This window comes from Lycorma delicatula, chromosome 1 (assembly GCF_047948215.1).
Source record: "Lycorma delicatula isolate Av1 chromosome 1, ASM4794821v1, whole genome shotgun sequence".
In the NCBI taxonomy this organism is placed as follows: domain Eukaryota; kingdom Metazoa; phylum Arthropoda; class Insecta; order Hemiptera; family Fulgoridae; genus Lycorma; species Lycorma delicatula.
In genome coordinates, this window is record NC_134455.1 from 270,723,561 (window position 1) to 270,746,852 (window position 23,292).

The window sequence follows — 23,292 nt, forward strand, 5'->3', positions numbered from 1 at the left end:
AACAAGACAGAAGAGTGCTGCTAATTTTGGAAAATGCCCCATGTCACCTGAAATTGTTATTACGTCACATTTATTGTTTTTACCTGCCAATACTACAAGTAAACACAACCATTAAATCTTGGAATTCAGTTGTTTAAACTTCATTATCACTGTAAAATAATTATTACTCTTGTAGTAGTAATCACTTCAGATTAAAATGTTAATGATTTGATTCAAAAAAATTTCTTTGATGGATGTAGTGGAAAATGTAAAAGAGTGTGGATTAGTGTAGACGAAAACACTGTAAAGAAATGTTTTAAGAAAGATGTTATTGATTTTGCTTACCTAAGGAATAAAGTATGAATGAAGAAACTGTAATTCAAACTGAAAATGAAGTCGTAAAACTAGGTCAGCATATTCAGTACTGACATTGATGTTCACTTTAATGAAGATGAAAATGATTGAAAGAAATTATAAACATGCCAATGCTTCTACTTCGAAAGATACAAAAGAAACTATGACAGAAGAAGATGAAGAAATTCCAGCTTTTTCTTTAGATGGTGCTTTAAATAATGTCAATAAATTACAACAATTAGATCATAATCTTGGTAATAATACAATTGTTAACTTGCTTTATGAAGTTCAAATCATGTTAGAAACGGAAATGATTAAACAAAAGACAAGGTCAAGTAGGCAGTCTTTGCTGAACAAATCCTTCAAGTAGTAAGCGTCTTTAGAGGTTCGTAAACAAAATTTGTATTAAATACTGTATTTGGTTAATTTCTCAAACATGGTTCCTGCTGATATGTTAAATAAATAAATTAACAATTAATACAATCCACCTTACCAGCACATTGATACGTTCTCTGCATCTTTCGGCATACTTGGAAGCCATCATCAGGAGTTAAAATTAATGCATTAAAGTCAAAATTTTAAAATCACAGTTAAAATTTAAAAACAGTCATGACTATCCCGGTCCTACTAGTAGTACACTGAAGGAATTTACATATACTCTGGTGGATTAAAATGAAATCAAATGGAACCATGTTATCGAAGAGATAATTGTTAGATAAAATTATTAGTTCTTATGTTTATATTTAGTATGTTTTTAAATATCGTCTTTAAAAATTTTTTGTTCATCAATTAAATTTTTATTATTACAATATATATATATATATATATATAGATGTTTTTCCAAATTAGAATTATAATATTTGTAAGAAATATATAAGATTTTCATGAAATTATTATAATTGTATGTATGACCGTATTCTATTATATGTTTGGCAAAGTTAAGAGTTTTTTTGTTTATTAATTTTAATGCTATTTATATGCTCTTTAGCATGTGTGGAATAATATTTTTGATTGGTCATACCCACATATACCACGTCACAATCATCACAAACAAGACTGTGTACCTCCCTGTTTATCAAATTTTGAATCATTATCATACGATTTTTATTAAAATTAATTAATATATTTAATTAATTTGTTAGTTGTAGCATATGCAGGTGTTAAGCCATTTTTTTTAAATATATTTTTTTCAATTTTTTGACTAAAAGGTGTATATTTATTTTTTATGTACATTTTAGGTAATAATTTTGTATTGTTATCTATATTAATTTTTTATTTATTTTATTATATAAGAGCAATGTTTTTAATTATTTCTATTTCATTATTTAAGGAAGTTTATCATGTTTGAGGTATTCTATGACTCTGTATAGCAATGAATTAAAAACAGCCATCTTTTGGAACCATGGGTGAAATGAATGGTAATAATTATTGTGTTATTTAATGTATCTTTATGTTACGTTTCTAATTTTGTTTTGTTATCTATTTTATTATTATATCCAAAAAGTGCAAATAATTATTATTTTTTATTTCCATGGTAAATTTTATGCATTTATCAATTTTATTTAATATGTTTATGAATTTGCAAAATCAATTAATGGTCTTATCAGTGTGTTATTTTTATGTATTTTTGGTACGGCCTTAATATGTGGCGCATAATTACTGATTTTTATGTATTTATCAATTTTATTAAATTCATTTAATATTATATTCGATTCATTTTGAACATTTTCATTGATATTTTTTCAAAATCCTACAAATACATACATAAATAAAATCAAAACTTTAGTCAATAAGTCAAAATATGTTATCACAGATGATAAAACAGAAATAATTTTTTTTTAAATCATTATTTCTTTATTTAAAAAATAAAGAACTAATAATTTTATCTAACAATTATCTCTTTGATAACATGGTTCCATTTGATTTCATTTTAATCCACCAGAGTATATGTATATTACTTCAGTATATTAGTAGGACCGAGACAGTCATGACTGTTTTTAAATTTTAACTATGATTTAAAATTTTTTACTTTAATTCATTAATTTTAACTCCTGATGATGGCTTCCAAGTAAGCCGAAAGATGTAGAGAACGTATCAATGTGCTGGTAAGGTGGATTATAGTAATTGTTAATTTATTTACTGTATTTGTTACTTACAGTTTTCAATGTGTCCTTCATTTGCTTAAAACACAAAATTAATTTCTCCCTTGTTTACAGTACTTACGTTCGTATTAGATCCATTTATTTGTTTTACAAAATTTATTAACATGTTCTGAGAATCTGTTACGTCTTTTTATTAGTTGTTTTTTTCCATTATTGTAATCAACCAAATTATCCATGTTGTTTCAATTGTATGTATATTGTTTGACAAAATTTGTGTAATTTTAATAAAAGGAACTTCTTCTGTACTTCCAAATATGTTATTTTATAAAATCATTAAATTCTGTAAATCTCTATTGAGAATTATTAGCGGAAAATCTTTAAGAAATTATTATGGCCACACCAACAGTAATGTTCCTAAGGCGACCACCTCTACAAAAGACCAAAATCATCTGGAACCAAGCTGGTCTTCTTAGGGAGATTTTACTATATTTAGAGAGCCTATTCAGATCTGAACACAAATTTCTGCTATCATCTATCCCTATTGCCTTATTATTGTTCTAATCTTCACCTCAGATATCATCTGTATTTAGACAATGATACATTCTGAGTCCCAAAATTGTTTGATATTTTTTCTTTTTTTAAATCCATCCTTTATTTTCTACAGTACCTGCTTTTATAGAAATTTCAGGACTACTAATTTAATTTTATATATATTTTGATTTGTCTACATTTTACTTCTCCATTCCAAGTTGTTTTTCTTTAGTTAATAAACATAAACCTATTCTTCCTCAGAACTAAATTGTGGTGACCATCCATAATTTACTACTGCTCCCGGATACGTTTTACAGCCTAAACTAGGATTAAGAATTTCTAAACAATCATTAAACTTTCTGAAATGTTGTCAGTCTGTTGTCGATATCCCTCAATTTCAAAAATTTACATATCTTTCTTTCAAAAATAAAAAGAGTATTTACATTACTTGTTTATGTTTCATATAAAATTCTGAAAGCATATACCTATATTTAACTCTCTGCCCAGCCCATACTCCCCAAATATCTTCACATCCTTCTCCAGCTACATCCCAGACTACCACGAATATTAATCTTTTATCTTATTTTTCAAATCCAATCAGATTTATTCCTTCATTTATCTTTTCTACCTCATCATCCTCTGCTTAAGAGGATGTCATATGAATCTCCACTATTGTACTTGGGCTTTTTTTATCCATTATAGCTGAAACAATTCCCTCAATATATTTGAAGTAACATCTTTTTGTCTTGCCTTATTATTCATTACTTTTATTCCTATTTTGCTGTAATTTAATTATTTAAATAACTCCATGATAAAAATCTATAACTCTCAGCTTATTACATCTACTCAAACCATTTCTTATTTAAACAATCTGACTACCACCTTTATTTACAATTCAGATAAATCACAATTGATAGAAAGTATTTGCTTGGAAAATATGGATAAAATCTTGCAACCCTTTCAGCCATGTACACTCAAACCCAATTAATTTTACCCATGTTACAACATGGTACAGCTTTCTGCTTCTTGTTGATGAAGTGGAGCAAAATTTTCGTTTTCAAACTACACACGAATGATGAAAGCTACAGTATGTCAAAAAAAAAAGTACTCTGAAATAGGTAGTAAAAATACACAAAGTACTTTTCACACTCTGCTAACTCAAAAGTTAAAAAGTATGATACTTTTACAATTAAGCAATATGCAAACACGAATAGAATGGTTACAAATAAAAACACACTTAGCACAAAAAATGTGGTTAGTCAAATGGTTCAACCAAATAAAATCTTTACCCTTACTCAATCTTGAATTCTTGGATGCCTTGGGTGGAGGATGTTCGTAATCTGTCAGCCGCAAAGCATAGTTTGCAGCTGCATGCTGTGCCTTCTTTATGCTGGCACCCTCTGCGGAATATTCTTTTTCTCCTAATTTTAGGGTAACCATGAATTTTTTTTGATGGGGTGGTCCCTGCTCGCCAGTTAATCTATATTGATGAACGATCTAAGGGAAGAAAAACAGTATTAGCAAGAACATATACAGCAATTAAAGTTATTTTCATAATTGTTTTTAAATTTATTATTCTTATTTCTACCTTTAAAGGAAATGAAGTATTGAGTACCAATAAGGTAACAAAATTAAACAACAAAAAAATGTATTTTTAGATAAGACTGCCTTTCTAATCTAAAAATGAATTAAATAAACTGTTAATGTTGATGAGATAAGTGCAGTTATCCCAAAGTGAGCATTATAATAGTATTAAATCATTGATACTTTCAAATATTAAATCGTTGATACTTTCATTTTATAAGGAAATTTATCTTCACGGAAACATTTTCAAATAGGTGAAAACTCCATTATGAATAATTTAGCATTTTTAATTGTTAATTTAAGAGACAACATATTAATCTAATTAGACAACTTACAATTTTAAGAACAATTAAACTGATGCAGTTATAGTCTATATAACTGACTAATTGAAAATTAAAATGGATTATGCAAATGACACAGAATTAAAACAGAAACATGAAAATTATGAAGCTATACATTTAGCTAAAGTAGAAAAGTTTTATACATATTTAAAGACAAAAGCAAGCTAGCAAAAGGAGATCTGTCAGATGATATAGTCTATATACAAAGTCTGTTCAAAAAATTCTCAGAATTCCCCTAGTTTAAAATGGCAACTGTAATAAATTAATGTTGGACTTTTTATTGAAAGCACTCATGATGTCATGATAAAGCTGCCATGTTTCATAAAAAATTCAAGTTGTTTATTTCGTATCATGACTTTTGCAACGAAAAATATCAACAACTGAATACTGCATTAATATCAAATTTAGTTTTGCTTAAAAAAAAATCACCATAAGACATTAACAGTGCTTGAACAAGCACATAAGAGAATTGGCCATGAAGAAAACATCTTATGATTAGCAAAAGCATTTTGGGGATCAGCATGCTGGTGTTGAAAGTGACATTGATAGTGGACATCAGTCTATCTCAACAAAATTAAGAAAATACTGAGCATATTGAAAACATTATTCGGCGTGATAAAAGAAAACCAGCAGTGGCATTAATAATAGCAACATTGAAGGGGAATTTAAAATAGCTGCACTTTGAACAGGTTCAGTTATAAGTAGCTCACCTGATAACATATAAATTTACAATTATACACATTCTTTCACATTTTAGTTTTATAAAACAGGATATGTCAGAAAATGTCATGAGCTGACAAACAAAATCTAAATAACATGATTTTAAAACATATAGGATTACATTTAATAAGATAAGTATTATATTTAATATGTATATAATTATTTAAAGAATTTATATTTTACTGAGTTTTTAATATATTTCTTTTTTAATTGTAAATATGATTTTGAATTGTACAGGCTCAAACAGTAGATAAAAACAACATCTAACAAATACAAAATAATTTTTGTTTATTAAACTACAAATTTTATTTTTTTCAAAAAAGAATCATTAATCATGTAATCAGTTTCCCAAGGTAAAAAATCTCTACAGGCATCCATTCACATATTTTCATTGATTAAAGGTTTTATAATGAATTAAACTGTTATAAAAAAGGTTATACATATTTATATACATAATACAATTGCAAAAAACTTTGTGCATGATTTTTGTATTGTAACAAAAAACTTATTACTAATTAAATAAATGCTTGAACTTCTACCTAAATGTTGAATATTTATATATTGTTATTGTTGGTTTTATTGAAAATAGAATCCTGTCATTTCATAATGTAAAGTTGTATGACCTTGGTTTTAAATTCCAAATTTAAGGAAGCTCCCATCTTCCCTTGAAATTTCTGGGTCAAAATACTGGTCAGATTAGGCATAATTTCCAATCTTAAAAAATATTCATAATAAAGTGAAGACATCCTGTAATTTGAGTACAAAACTACAGTGTCACATATTACTTTTCATTTGAAGTTAAAATGTAACTTTTTGGAATTTTAAAAGGCATTTCTGTGCTAGTATTTATCATATTTTTTCTTCAACTGAAATAAATGCATTACAAATTCTGTTGTGGATATTCATGAACATATTATTTCTAGATAGACAACTTATAATTTGTATACTTTTACTGTTAGATATGTTAACTGAAAAATGTCTCTAGTAAATAATGTCACTAGTAAATAACTTACTCAAATCTGTCTCTTTTCAGAGATGCATCCTTTGTAACTCTTAAGGGTAAGTGACTAACTATTTAGAAAGCACAGTAGATAGCAGTAATATCAAAATTCATAATATGGAATAAATTTATCAGAAATTCATTCCTGATAATATGATGATGTTAAAGGGGGAAAAACAATACAAACTGTATTCTAACATATTTTCATCATCTCACAATCCCCTCATATTAAGGTATTGATAATTAATCATTTTACACCGTTCACATGACTCACTGCATTTCAAATTTAGATTACTTCATTTTTTAAATAAATCCTCTATATAATACTAACCATACATTGGCTCGACTACATATATTTAATCACATGAAGTCATAAATAGGAGACTTAACAATCTTAGAATTCTATGCTTAAAATCATAAATTTGAGCAAAACAACCAAAAATGTTATAATTGCAATTACAAGTACTTCTACTACAAATGGCTGAAGCACAGATGGCTGGGAAAAAAATCACAAACACATTTCAAATAGGGAAATCAACTACTTAATTACACATGAAAGCTCTAAAAGAAAAGAGTAAATTAACTTCTGCAAACAGTGATTATGGTTTAAAATACTTGGCTTGAAGAGTTGGTTATGATTTCTGTTAAAGTTGGTACAGGTTTAATGCCCATCCATGATAGCAAGAAGAAGAAGGGTTTAATTAACACAGTACTAAATTCAATTTTTAATATTGGATAATAACAGGCAATACTAGATTATATAAATAAAATTGTTAACTTAGTATGTTAGTTTTCAAAATAGTCGACTGGATTTGTTTTCTGATAGAGTACTGTTATATTGCTGCAAGATAACTCCAACCCAGAACAACAGAAAAAAATAAACCATAAAATGGTCAAGTTGTTATGTATAAAACTATCTTCACAAATAGTTATATATGTATCTCAGAAAGATTGCCAATATTTTTTTTTTTTAGGGTTTCTACTTAATTTTACACCAAGCAACTAATTCTCAATAAGTAGCATCATCTTTTGCATTTTTTTTCAAAATCAGTTCAATTTACTGTGTTTTGATTCTCTTCTCCTTCAATATAAGCAGAAACAGTTTAGCTACTAAGCGATTGTTTAATCCTATATTTCTCCACTTTTCTAGCTAACCAAAGCTGGCACAGAAACAATAGATCTGCATGATCTGAACAAGAAGTGGGCAGTTATGTTTAAATATAAAACTCACAACTAAACATTTCTGAATTAATGATGCAGTTTTCACTATTAGAAGTCACTGCCATAAAAGAAGTAATTATGTAATTCATTTTTAGAACTATTTTACATTCTAGAACTTTCAGTGAGCATTAATAGAACTGCAGCTCATACTAAAAGTAAAGCTATCTGTAACTTCATAATCTGTGTAATAAATTCATAACAATTATGGATAATCTGTAACTACTGGCATATCTAAAACTTAATATAATTTATTGATCTCATCTGTTTCAAAAAAAAGTTCTTTTGCTTTAAAAAAATAATAATAAATATTAAAAAATTTTACCATAAGAATTTTAACAACTGAAACTAAATTTGAAGCAATATAATTAATTATGAAAAAAGTATAATATACAGGCAGACATATATGTCATACAATTATTGTGAAATTGACATTTCATGAATTCTGTTTGATATTGGTAAATATAATGGTGATTACTTTATTATATCGTGCCAGTTCATTTACAAGACACATAGGTGTCTTTTCTTTTGTGTTTGCCATTTCAATGGAACCTTGTTGAGATTCCTTCTCCTGAGTGTCACTTGCCACAGAGGGACATTCATCACCGCCTGCTGTAAAAAAAATACAAATACTTTACAACTAGCAAATGCTTATTAACAAAACTAAATGATAATGAGATAATAACTTAGTGCTCTTTAATACCCTACCCTACCAACTCAATCATATTTTTAATCCCATTAGAGTGAAATCTTAAATTTTGGATTTTGGACTTTTTCTTAACTTCAGTAATAAACCCTTGTTGAGAGCTTTTCAATGATATATCATAAGTGGCTTATTATATATATGGCTTAATTTCATTGGTTCCAGAGTTATAGCCAAATAAAATTTTAATTAATGATATATTTGGACTTATAAGAGGAAGGCACATCAGTTCAAATCCGACTTAATCTCCTTTTTTAATTTTTTTTTTTTTAAATTTAAATATATTGATTTATTAATAATTATTAACCTCCGATTGTAAAAATGTTTTTACAATAAATAATAATTCAGTAATAAAAAAATAAAATATGAGAAGTTATTAATGAAATAAAATTTTATGTACTTTACATTTAAAAAAAATGTGTATATGTAATTTAATAGGCGTTCAAGGAAGTCATATGGTGTCCATACCAGATTTTTCAAATAAAATTAGAATAAAACACAAAGTTGTATTTTTAATTAAATAATAATCAACTCTACTAGGCTGTTTTGCCAGGACCAGTGATAAATATCCATTTATATATTAAGGTTTAATGATGGACATGTTAATCCCCAACTTACCTGAGAAACCGCCACTTCTATTTTCTTCACGGTCTGTTCAGTCAAATGTTATTTGACAAATCTAGGTTCACTATAAACAACAATCAATTAATTGCTCAGAGTCTTTTCAGCAAAAGCACAGTAAAACATTGTGAAATCAGAAATGATTGTAGTTTATAAAAGCCATCATATAAATTTCTTTGATTGTAAAAATGGTTTGTTCATTATCTAAATCTTTAATGTGGTTTCCCAAAGTTTAGATTTTCATTTAGCTTCTTAAATGCTAAGATAAAAATGCAATGTCCAAAATTATCTGGCCCGGTATGTATAATTGAAAATCAGGCTCAAATCAAATCTAAACACTCTACAATAGAATGGTACTCCGTCATTTAAAAAAAAAGGGTTGTAATTAATAGTAAAAAGTAAGTATGCCAGTTTAGTGAGCAAGATTGAACTAAAAGAACGTTTTTGATCACAATCGACTGACTAATAGTAAATTACAATATAAATTAATTTTAATATAAAAAAAGTTAGAAAAAGTAAAATATTAAGAAAAAATGAAGTATATAAACCAAACATCATAATAAGATAGAGTCAAAGAGAGTGATCATGTTAGCAAATCTCTCTTCATTAAAAATAAATGCAAACATACCGGTCAATAAAAGTTCAAGTCCACGTATACTTTTGTACTTGGATTGATTAAAATTGCTTTAAACATTTTTTTTAAACAGATTTATTTTTGAGTATCCATGTTTCTAAGAACCTAATCAACAACTAACATTTTCTTCTACATTAAAAATTTAGCTCTTCAATATCTTTTACTTTCATTTTACCACTACATTTAGTGATCACAACTCACTAAACAGTAATGTGTCTATTTTTATACAAAAAGTTGTCATACTGAATAGATATGGTTGCTTTTTAACTATGTGCACAGGATGTCAAAAAAAAAAAAAGAAAAGACCTTGATGACAAGTTATGCATTATGTAAACCAAGATGCAGGATCAACATTCATCAACTGTATGTGAATTACTGAATGATTATGGGCAGAAGAGTAAGTGGAGTTTTGGAAATTTAAAAAAGGATTATTGAAACTAGAAGACTAATTTGGAAAACAATACCCAGGAAAATTGTTATATTATAAGATATATCAATATTTCAAATATCAGTATATATTGCAAATATTTCAATATCAGAAATTTGTTTTGCAAAAAAAGTAATTCAGTTTATAGAAATGTTAGTAGTACTGCCAAGTACTACTGGCTTTTGCAATGCCAAAAAAGTTTTTCTCCACAATAAAGTGTTATGTTTAAAAGTAAATGCAACAAGGAACTATTGTAAGATAATTTGAAATTCTGATCTAAATGAAAATTAGATAAGATCAGAGGATCTTCAGATCTAAATGCACTTAAGGCTGTTTTCAAGGATACTGTCAAGACTGGAAATTACAAAACAAGTTTAATATTCTTGAAGCATTCATGTGGGAAAATTACAGCCAAACACAAAAAAAATAAAATAATTTTAAATATAAAATGTAACGTATAAAATAAATAGGTAACTATGCAGCTTGACATTTAAATCTAATATATATTAAAAATTATTTTAAATCCATTAATAATATTAATGATAGGTGTAATCTGTCCCAATAAAATTAAGTCTAATAAATTTAAATACATTTACAAAGGGAAAGACAAATGGTCCTTAAAACAAGATTTTTAGAATTTGTGAGGTTTTACAAAATAAAAATTTGACGTGGGCACCACATGACTTCCTTGTACGACTATAAATTACATATATACATTTAAAAAAAATGAAAGGTACATAAAATTTTATTTCATTAATAACTTATTGAATTCTAATTTATCGTAAAAAATATTTTTTACAATCAGGGGTTAATAATTAATAAATCAAACATGAACTTTATAACATTATTACAACTGGTACACATTAAGTGTAAATAATCAAAATTTAATATTATTTGCATATATGTTAATGATGAAAACAGGACAATGAAGGGCATCGAACGAGTACTGCAATAGAACTTTACTCCATTAGAGTCCATTCAGAACTTAATAATTATTCTGTACACTTGGTACAAGATGCAGCTGCATTGCATTTCATCATATGGTAGATTTCTAAATATTAAGTGATATGAAGCACACGTGGCTTATGGAAAGCAATGCATCAAGATTTTACTAAAACATAACTCTCCCCCATCACCAAATAAAACACTATGGGGTTGATTATCAGGCGCAGATATGTTTTCCTTTAAATATTTCAATATACAATACAATAATAACAATTACGATTAATATACATATAATATTATTACCCAAATAATATATCACCTGTGACCATAATATTTTTCCTTACAACCGACAAATTGTTCAGTTTATTTCTTTTAATTCTAACATCTTAAGGTTTACTGATCATTCAGAGTGTTGCAATTCGTCCATCTTAAATTCATTTACATCAATAAATTTAGGATACCATAACTTTTAATCATTTACTGTAGTGGATTATCCTTATGAAATATTTGACTATTATTTGAATTTATCAAATATATCCCTTGTACCAATTTAGTTACACTTTCTTTTTCATTTACAATTGTTAACCTTTCTTTCCAAAAATAATAAGCTTCTAAATTATAATTTTCAATTAACATTAAATGATTAGATGTTTCATCAACTCTGCAATAACATCTATTAAAGTACATACACATATTTTTAAAATTACATAAAATTTTATGTCAGTAATAACTTCTGATTTTTTATCATATTTATTTTATTATTATTGAATTATTTATCATAACTTCATCTATGAATCATGAGCCCTTGCCGTGGGGTACATAAATTAAAATCTAATAATGTGTTAAAGATGGAACACAAATTTATAATACGAAAGACAAAGTCAATAGGTGGGTGAAATATATTGAAGTTATATGGAAGAAATGAATTAGAAAATGGTGTTATAGAGGAAGAAGAGGAAGTCAAAGAGAATGTAAGGAGAGAAACAATACTGAGATCTGAATTTTAAGAGCATTAAAAGATTTGAATGGCAGAAAGGCTCCTGGAATAGACGGAATAACTGTAGAATTACTGTGCAGTGCAGGTGATGAAGCGGTTGATAGATTATACAACCTGGTGTGTAAAATTTATGAAAAAGAGGAGGTTCCAACAGACTTCAAAAAAAGAGTGTTATAGTCATGATACCAAAAAAAGCAGGAGCAGATAAATGTGAAGGATACAGAACAATTAGCTTAACCAGCCATGCATCAAAAATAATAACTAGAATTCTGTACAGAAGAATTGAGAGGAGAGTGGAAGAAGTGTTAGGAGAAGACCAATATGGTTTTAGAAAAAGTACAGGGACAAGGGAAGCAATTTTAGGCCTCAGATTAACAGCAGAAGGAATATTACAAAAAAAACAAAGTAACATACTTGGCATTTATAGACCTAGAAAAGGCATTCGATAAAGTAGACTGAAATAAAATGTTCAGCATTTTAACAAAATTAGGGTTCAAATACAGAGATAGAAGAACAACTGCTAACATTTACAGGAACCAAACAGCAACAGTAACAATTGAAGAACATAAGAAAGAAGCCATAATAAGAAAGGAAGTCAGACAAGGATGTTCCCTATCCCCATTACTTTTTAATCTTTACATAGAACTAGCAGTTAATGATGTTAAAGAACAATTTAGATCCGGAGTAACAGTACAAGGTGAAAAGATAAAGATGCTACGATTTGCTGATGATATAGTAATTCTAGCTGAGAGTAAAAAGTATTTAGAAGAAACAATGAATGGCATGGATGAAGTCCTACGCAAGAACTACCGCATGAAAATAAACAAGAACAAAACAAAAGTAATGAAATGTAGTAGAAATAACAAAGATGGACCACTGAATGTGAAAATAGGAGGAGAAAAGATTATGGAGGTAGAAGAATTTTGTTATTTGGGAAGTAGAATTATTAAAGATGGATGAAGCAGGAGCGATATAAAATGCTGACTAGCACAGGCAAAATAAGCCTTCAATCAGAAATATGATTTGTTTTCATCAAAAATTAATTTAAACATCAGGAAATGTGATGTGATCTTGGAAAATCAACACTTTTATTCCTTGTACAAAACTGCATAAAAATGTAATCTATCAAGTAATTTTGCTATAATGAAACAAATATTTCTTACCTCCACATGTGATAGTGCTGTCTTGTAAAGGAGGTACAGGCTGTGATGCCATTGCCGCCAGGACCCCTGCAACATTTTTAAAAGTACAATATGCATATATAAAGTGCACCAATCATTTTCAAAAACAAAAAGTAATTAATACTCTACAACTGCTGTCTAATATAAAATACAAGAGCAGGCTACACAGTTATTGCTTAGAAAAAAAAAAAAAAACGATTCAGTGCTCAGCAAAATAACCACTAATTTTAAATAATTTAACCACTAATTTAAATAATTTTCTTTATCACGGGTACATATTTAAAACAATAAAATTAATTCTGAATATCTTATATATTTTTTCACATGGAAGGTAATAACATTGTAATAATTCCATTGAAATGTAAAATATTGACACTGGAAAATTTTCTCCTAATGGTTTAATCATCATTTATTTTTTAGTTGATAAACTCTTTCTAAGATGAGTAAACACCGTTTTCCAGGTTAATATATTTACACTATATCATTAAAAAAAGCTATAGGAAATTAACTTTAAGATAACATGTATGTAATATAACTAACATTTATATCCAAAATAAGCAAACCTAGTTTTAAAAAAAAATCTGCAAAATTCAATGAGTCTGTTAGTACTAAACTCTGCTATTGTCAAGTCTAGAATCAACAATAAATAAAACACAATAATCACCTTGAAGTGTGTATGTGCTTTATAAATCATTAAAATACAGAACATTTAAAATAAAGGCCTCTAACAATCCTTTTTCATACTGTTACTTCAATCAAAATATATTAATTGAATGATCAGTTTCACTGAACCTACCAAAACATCTTGCAATAGAGATTAATCTACTGTTATTAGACAACTTGGAAAATCAGTACAGATTTTTCTCCAACAACAATCACACAGCACATAAAAGAAATTTTACTAATGCCAATTTACTATTTTATTAATGTAACCAAGAATAGTTCCATCAACAAGTTTTTGGGCAAAAACATGTTCTTGTACAATATGACACATTTTTAGGTTAGTTTATTTATTTTGTGCAAGGATTATCATAATTTTTTATAATATTCAGCAAAACTGTAGTGATGTAACAGTGACTTCTGGACTGCTTCTATATCCTAATATAATCATCATCATCATGCTTCCAAACTATGGCACAATACTCAGAATGGATTTGACCATACCTTTACACAGAAGATATTTGTACACTAGAAAAAAATTATCATTCCAGAGAAACAAGTAAAGATATCTTCTAGCTTTGGGAGAAACTAAGAGATGTCACCAAAGAGCAATTTAGAACTAAACAAAATAAAGTAGGTAAAATACGCTGGATGTAATTTTGGTGCAATTTGTAGAGTTGATTTTTCCATCCGGGATTTCCTAGTGAAAGATACAGTAACAGATTTACCCAAAATGAATAGCATTCTATTTTCTACAAATCCCAAGTGCATATCCTACTTGAAAAATGAATATCACTCTATTTAACCCCAGCAGTAATTATTAGGTCATCAAAAATTTCTTTTTAATATTATAATTAATGCAATTAAAAAAAAAAAAAAGAACAAACTAGAGTTCTAAGAACCCTAAGATTTAGCCTTAAATTTGCCAAAAAGTTTACCTGTTACTTTTACAAATAGTAGTTAATAGAAATATAACTTTTCAACCACTTCATAGATACCAACTTTCAACAAGTAAATCATGAGTCACAGCATCAAACTTCTTATGAATACTCTAATAATGAACCACATCAACAGGTTTAGGTAATTGAACCTTTAAAGTGTAATTGTCAACATGCTGTTAACAGTCATCATAGATCTACCCACAAAATCCTATTAGGATGGACCAAACTCAATAAAAATGGACAATATTCTCTATTACGTTTTAAAGAGTTAATAAATAAAACACCTGGCAACACTAATAACAGAAATCGGTTGATAGTTATTAATACCCTGCAAAGATGACCCTTTTTTGGGCAGGTACGAGCACACATATTAAACCGTAAGAGAAAACAACACACTGTAAGCTAAATTTGTAGGTCATGTTACAATAAAACATGGCACTCTGCCCGAATCAGATGTGGCAGATCCAGGACATATCTGCTACCATCAACATTACTTCCTATTAAATGATTGATGGTCCTACTGATTTATACCAGTAACATAAGGCTGATATAAAAAAACAAGTACCAACAGAATTTTTTATATAGAAATTCAGCTCTAAAAGGCAGTCTGAATTTTAAGTAAGAAAAAATTTGTATTGTAAAATCTTTCTTAGCACACCTGGTACTTTTCAACAGATGGTCGCAGTGAAATAATGTGATCTTTTTTTATAAAAACTGAAAACTTTTTATAAGCTAAAAAAGGCTTTTGTAGAATTTTTGATGACAAAATGGTTCAACATATTTAACCATTTTCAATGAAAACCAGAACACTTTCTGGCCTATATTTATGCAACAGAATATGTCTGGGTGCAAGAGAATAAAATCTTTTATGGCAGCATCACTATAATTTTACAACAAATATCTTTTAACTTTATAAACTTCATATAAAACAAATCTATTCTATGTAAACTTGAAATAGAAAAATATTGTGCAGCAAATCAGGAAAGACAAGATGATTATCTCACATTAAACATTTACATCATTAAGAAAGAACAAGAACTAAAATCTATGAACCACCTTAATTAAAATTGTGTTAAAATTTCATTAAATCAAATAAAATATTTGATCTTCATATTCTCATAAAAAACATTATGAAAAATTAATCTCTTATGCCAGGTAATGTAAATATATTAAATTCTCTGACAATAACAACATGCTAATTGCTGATGTAAATTTTAACATTTACTTTTCCTATTTAAGAACCATTGTATAATGTACATTAGTATTGGCATTAAAATATTGATTGTCCAGTAACTTATCATCCCTTAACAGAATAAGTTTTTACATTAGAGCATCTAAAAGAAGTAATATAAGAACTAACAGTAAGAAAGCCACCTCCACATCGGTTACCTGACTAAAATATCACAAGCTTTATAAAAAGTAAAATAGTCTGCAAAATAAATGGAAATTTAATAAAAGCCATTCAGTGATGACAATATCGTAACTTTCAAAAACTGATTCAAAAAATTCATTAGTTTTAAAAACAAGACCCCTAACATTCTGGTAAATTACATTTTTTTCCTCATTGCTCATCCACCTCCATAGACTTATTTACAAAATCTTTGCTGATTGTAAACCAAAAAATCTAGTCATCTAGACTAGATGACCAGAAATCATAACCTAAAAAAAATTAGCCTTGGGAACTACTAAGTGAAAGGAGCCACTTATTTTTATTTCAAGTTCTGCATATTCAATAGCGATACACCTGAGACTCAATCAAATCCCGGAATACGACAAGCGATTAGAGGCTCAAGACTAAGCCTTTAGTTTTAGACCCCTAAAGCTACAATTCTAAAGAGCTTTTAGATTGAGCTTATTTGTACAAGTACTTAAAACTGCTTATTTGTAACTCTTTTGGGGCGCTTCAGAATTCTCTCTGTGAAATTTCTTGACAAATCTGAAGCAATATCAAATAATTTGAGACACAGATATAGCATTATTAACCAAAGAACAGAATTAACTTCAGCAGTAAAGGCAAAATTGTAAACTACAATCAGAGGCACTTCCTCTGTAGATTAAATAACACTTCCTTAAACATTTATTCCTTCTTTCTTGGATCAGTGCTATAAGAACTTTAATGGCCACCAGTGTTACCACCTTTAGTGTTATACCATACTCTCTAGTCCCCACCAGGCTTGAATCACTTCTTAGGGCTTGCTAGTGATGTCTAGACCTGTGTAAACATTCATGAACTGCTTCCGATTTGGGGCTATAAAAAATGGCAAATTAATGGTCAAGATACATATCAAGTGGACCCAAACCTAATATTCCTCAAAAATCTAATACAGACTGGCAAATAACAGAAATACATTTTTATCAGAACTACTTACTGAATATGACTGTTATATTTTTAGAGAACACTGAAGTCACTTTACTTTTTTTCAGATTAATTGCTCAAAAAGCAAAGAATTGTTAATATTTAAAGAGTACAAGATAACAAAGACTAAGATTACTTGATAATAATTTACCTTCCTTGAATCCATTACCTTAACATCCATGTCTATAACATTATCAACTAATAATAAATTCAGCTACCCGCTCAAAGTTTCATGAAATTACTTCTAAAATTAATAGTTTCAACCACAACTTCCTAATCATTAAAAATGGATGAAGAAATTTTAAATGTAATAAATATTGAAGTTCTGTAACTTCTCTAACAGCAACAGGAGAATTCTCAGATAAGGTAGATTGCCAACTAAGATTTGGCATAGTAATCTCAATTTTAGGAATCTCCCAACAGGTACCAGGGGCTCACAAAGAAATTTATGAATACCAACGAACACGAAGTTGTCAAAGTGTAACTTCCTATTTAAGTATAAAGAATGAATAAAACATCCTTGACAACGGACCTTTACAGGACAATCTACTAACATACAATTGTTTACTTCAACTACCATTACTGAAAACTGTTTTTAAAAGCCATCATATCAAAAGTACACATCTAACCAAAAAATAAAAACATACAACTAAATTACAATTTTTAAACTATCATGAAATTCTCTTGTGGCATCAGTTACCATATTTGTTCTAATAATTAAAAAATAATACAACTTATAGTCAACCAAAGGTTCATTAATGCTATTACTTCCCTTATCTGAATAAGTATCAATAAGAGTTAGCTACCAAAATCTACTTTAAGTGCACGGCAATGATATAGATTCACGTATCCAAAAAGTAAAAAGATGAAAGGTAAATTCAAAGAAAATATTGTTTCTTTTCCCCACAAAATAGAAAAAATCTAGAAATGCAAGACCCTCTGGTAAAACCACAACACACTACCTTACCACTCCCAACCAGTCAATACAGCAGACAAGTCAACTGCCTAACAACTAGACATGGTGGCATTTTCAATGCAGTTGAGAAGGCACAGTTTATAAATAAAATTTTACTAGAAAAATTTAGGTGAAAACTGCTTCTCGATAATGCCTTCATTTTCAAGTTATAAACAATCATTTGCAAAAACTAAAAAAATTGCAGTAGTAATAAAACAGATAAAACCCCAGTAATAACTTTTTTATTTCGTGTTACCATCAGAATTACATCCAATAATAAAATTTAAACAGTTAATAATGGAATTAATGACTCAAACGCTAATAATAATACCCTTCATAGTAATAACACTAATAATAAATGCACACAATAACCAATAATTTGCAACACTACTACAAAATAAATGGCTAGGCCAACTGATATTTATTTACTTTATCACAATATCTAATTTTAAAATTTGGTTTTTGATTTTTGATCCTAAATTACTTAATACAATAAATTTTGAAAAAAATTAAATAATTAAAAAAATTTGGAATTGAAAATGTATTACAAATTTAGAATAGTAAATCAGGTGTTACTTTACAACTATCCAAGTTATTAATGTTCACATGTACTTCCTTATTGTGGCTTCTTACTTCAATATGAAAGTACAGTATTTGATTGTCTATAAATTAATTGCATACTGGAGAGAATTAAATTACAGCAGTTCAAATCTTTATTCTTTAATACAAATTTTATTTTTATTATCTTTGTTTATTCATTTAGTTTTATTAAATAATAATGCATCCTTTAAGTGAACTGTAAGAATAACTCTGTTGATGATGGGTAAGTTGATAGGGTACAACCTAAACAAGAGCTATGAAATCTATTTAATAATAAATTTCAAAATGGAGAACCAAAATGTAAATAAAATGTGATCAAGACAGTATAATCATTTCAAGAAACCAGTACTGTATGAAACTGTTCTCACACCAGGAAACCAAAAACTAGCACTAATGAAGTAAAATCATTAGATGTTTTGCAAATGATTAGTGAAGACCCTCATTCAACAATTTGGAAAACTGTTATCCAGGTATGATATATTTATTTTTCGGTTAACAGAATTCTTAAAAACAATAATTATCTCCCTTATAAGCGATTATACTATGCCCTTATACTATCTCCCTTATACTATCGATAATAGAGTAATGATAGTCCCAAATGGATGTTAAAGAGTGTCATATAACAGTACCCTGAGAAAGTAAATGTTTGAGGAGGATTCGTTGATAATCATATTATACAGCATTTTATTTTGGATAGAAATCTTATAGGAGATGCTTATTAAAACGTGTTAACCAATAGAATTTTACAAAATATCCAAGAAAATTTTGGATAATAATTAGATAACTTATGGTTTCAGCAAAATGGAACACCACCCTTACTATTATCTAGGTACATAACAATTTTAAATTAAAAATTTCCAAATCATTAGATAAGTCGTAAATGAGCCTTAGAATAGTCAGCCCGATCTACAATGTCTCCTCTAAATTATTATTTTTGGGGTTACTTAAAATATAATGTAAACAAAACAAAACTTGTAAATATTAACAACTTAAAAAGATTTTTATAATTGACAAATTTGCATATACACTAAAAACACGATATAGCACATCATAAACAGATATTTCTTAAAGTTAGCTCACTACCAAGCTGGGTAAATGAAACATTATGAACGTTTTTTGTAGAATGGTATGCTTTTGAAATTTATTATTTTTAAGTACATTAGAACTGAAAACAATGAATTACATTTTACAATTAAACATTGTGAGAATTAAAGTAAATAATATCAACTGATCTAGCCATTCAATTTGTAGTAATGTTGAAATTATTAAGTTATTGTATGTTGTTATTATTGTTATTGGAAAATTTTAGAGCAAGGTTGGACTGAATGTTCATAGGTGGTAAATGAAGACAATGCCTTCATTAAATAATGGTTTAAAGAATTGTCGTCTTGACAGTTAATGAAATGAATTGTAATGTAACGTATAACTTAACATATAAAAATAAAAAATATAAAATTAAATAAAACATTAAAGCTAACGTTCATCCGAACACAGAATGAAGTCCATATGAACTAAGAGTATGACGTGACCGCCTTGGATCAGATTCGACTTCTTCTGTTCCTTGAGCGAATCTGGCAGAATCATAGAAATGATAGGCGAATTGGATGGCCAGGCGTTCTCCTCTTCCTTTAGAAAATTCCAGAAGAGTTGTGACGAAGTTAATGCATCCGGCATGCAACCACGTGACACGATGTCTGCAGGGTTATCCTTTGAAGGAATGTGCTTCCATAAGAGCATTCCTTAGTTAGCTCTTGAATTTTCACAAACTCTATTTGTGATGAATACCTTCCATCGATTAGGAAGTGATGACAACCAGTAAAGTACTACTTTAGAATCCGACCAAAAATAGATTGAATCAAATGTTATACCTAAAATACATTTAAGCTCTAACCTAGAAATAGAGATTTGCTTGATTGGAGCAACTCAAAATTTTGAACACAATAAGTGGGTTTCAATGTGTTCATTGCTATCAACAGGTCTGATGAAAAGACAAGCACCCCACATGGGCTACTACTTGCATCACAAAATCCGTGCAACTGATAACTCTTACTTAAACTAATTTTAACTAAACTAGGAATCTTAAAATTACTTGACGATATGAGCTCAGAATACAGAGAATTCTATTTTTCAGCTAGTGGAGCGGGAAGAACTTCATCCCATTGAAGGTTAGCGTACCATAAGTCTTGTATGAACACTTTAAATAGAACGATTACAGGAGCAAGTAGACCCAAAGGATCGAACAATGAAGAAATAAATTGATAAAACAAAACGTTTAGTGTAAAAAGTATTATCTTTTGGTTTGATTTGATAAATGAAATCATCACCTTGAGGATCCCAAGACAATCCAAGTGTTTTGATATTTTCATCTTTGTCTAATTTGATGAAGGAATCAGAATCATCGAACATACCAGGCACATTTGAATGACATTTAAGTAGCAAAAGTCCGTATTTGTTAAGCAATAACGAAATATCATTATATAACTGTTTCAACTGATCGATGTTGTCACAACCAGTGAGCAGATCATCGACATAAAAGATCTTGCTTAATTACTTGACAAGCTTAAGGAAAAGAGGCTTCATTTTGATTGGAAATAACAACCAAACAACATCTTGTGGTTAGAAAACTTGAAGGGGCTAAACTGTAAGTAACTAACTGTTTGTAAGTTGTATGGAATGACTGATTTCTTATTGTTATTGTACCAGAGGATTCTTTGTAATGGAAAAACTCGAGGATTGATGCGAATTTGTTGATACATCTTTGGAATATCTCCTGATAGCACGTAGCCATGAGTTCTAAACCAAATTATAATTGAAAATAAATATTACTGTACTACTGGACCTGTAGCAAGAATTGAATTGTTTGATCGGCTGTTTGATGTTTTTGCACTACAGTTAAATACTACACTGGTTTTGGTAGTGGTGGAAGATTCATGAAATACTGCTTGGTGGGGCAAATAAAAAGTTTCAGATGGAGTCTTATACTGAGATGAATCTACAGGTTGCATGTGATCTAATTCTTGACATTCTTTCATGAAATGGAAGTAATTTTCCTTAAGTTTAGCGTTTTTCTGAAATCTACGATGTAACAAATTGAAACGATGCCTTGCATTTTCATAAGAATCTCCTAAAGCGCAGTTTTCCTTACGAGGAAGAGATACAACAAATCTGCCTTTGTCATCACGAAAGGTATTTTCAATGAAATGTTTTTCGTAGAAAGATTCCTCCTTAGTCGGTAAACGATCTTCGATCTCTTCAGATCTCCAAAAGGACTCTAATTGAGAGGAAAGCTGTTCATTGCTAACAAAAAATGATATTGAATCTGAATTGTTTTTCCGTGTACTAGGATTAGTAGGGATTTGACCAGAGACTATGAAACCAAGATGAGTTTCTTGAAGTATGATATGATTAGAATTATGAATTAATTTAAAGGTTTAAGCAATGAAAACAATATTGAGTACCTAGAAGAATGTCGATTTGCCCAGGAATATTAAAATTAGGATCGACAAGAAAAAGTTGAGAAGGAATTTCCCAGCCAGTTACATTTACAAAATCATTAGGTAACAGACCTGTAATAGATGGCAGTACATGACATTTTAAATTAAAATATTTATATTATTTAAATCAATACTTAGCTTAGATTTAGTAATAACATTACTAATACCTGTGATCGGCATAAAAACAGGTTTGGTTTGAAGCCCAAATTTAGCAGAAAACCTTTCAGTACAAAATGAAATTATTGAAGCGGAATCAAGTAACACCCAGGCTTGGATGAAATTACCTTTTTTATCTTTTACATTAACTACAGCTGTTGCAAGTAAAACAGACTTGTTAGGTTCTGATTTTAAAGTACAATATGAACTATTAGCTGAAGGAGCTTCATTTGGCTTAGAAGATTTAATTGCTGGCTCTTGCAGCTTTTTATCTAAATGAATTAGCGTATGACGCTTTCGTGAACATTTTTTACTTTTACGATTGCTTTGACAATTTTTCATAATATGCTGTTTACTTAAACAATTAAGACATAATTTTTCCTGAAATACAAAATTTTTCCTTTCATTAACATTATAACTTAAAAATTTATCACATTGACACAATTTATGGTTCCTAGTTTTACATAATGCGCACATAAAATGATTAGAATTATTTACATAAAATACATTTTTACTAGAACTAGGTTTTGAATAATCATATTTTTTGCCGCTAAAACCTACATTAGACGGCTGTACCTTTTCATTACACTGAATCATGTCAATGGATTCAAGTAGTTTACGCTTACATTCTAAGAAACAAATGAGTTGTTCTAACTTTGGAAATTCATTATTTTCCAATGTTTTTCCCCAGCCCTTTAAAGTATTTAAATTTTGAGTAATTAACTGTATTATAATAAATTCTAAATAATCAATACTTAAATTCTTCAATGCATTAATATTTGAATTAATTTGA

General features: G+C 28.6%; 1 protein-coding gene across 10 annotated transcripts in view; it reads right to left on the reverse strand.

The window, feature by feature from the left end:
* Positions 1-23,292, reverse strand: part of stau (double-stranded RNA-binding protein Staufen) — a 193,947-nt gene that overhangs the window by 113,406 nt on the left and 57,249 nt on the right. For 9 of the 10 annotated variants that reach the window (XM_075377453.1, XM_075377503.1, XM_075377472.1 and 6 more), the window contains 3 exons: positions 13,320-13,385; positions 8,308-8,441; positions 4,256-4,463 (listed from right to left, as the gene is read on the reverse strand). In XM_075377453.1, coding sequence (XP_075233568.1) covers positions 4,256-4,463; positions 8,308-8,441; positions 13,320-13,385 — 408 coding nt within the window. The remainder of the gene's footprint in view (positions 1-4,255; positions 4,464-8,307; positions 8,442-13,319; positions 13,386-23,292) is intronic. The other variant, XM_075377462.1, reaches the window with a different exon arrangement.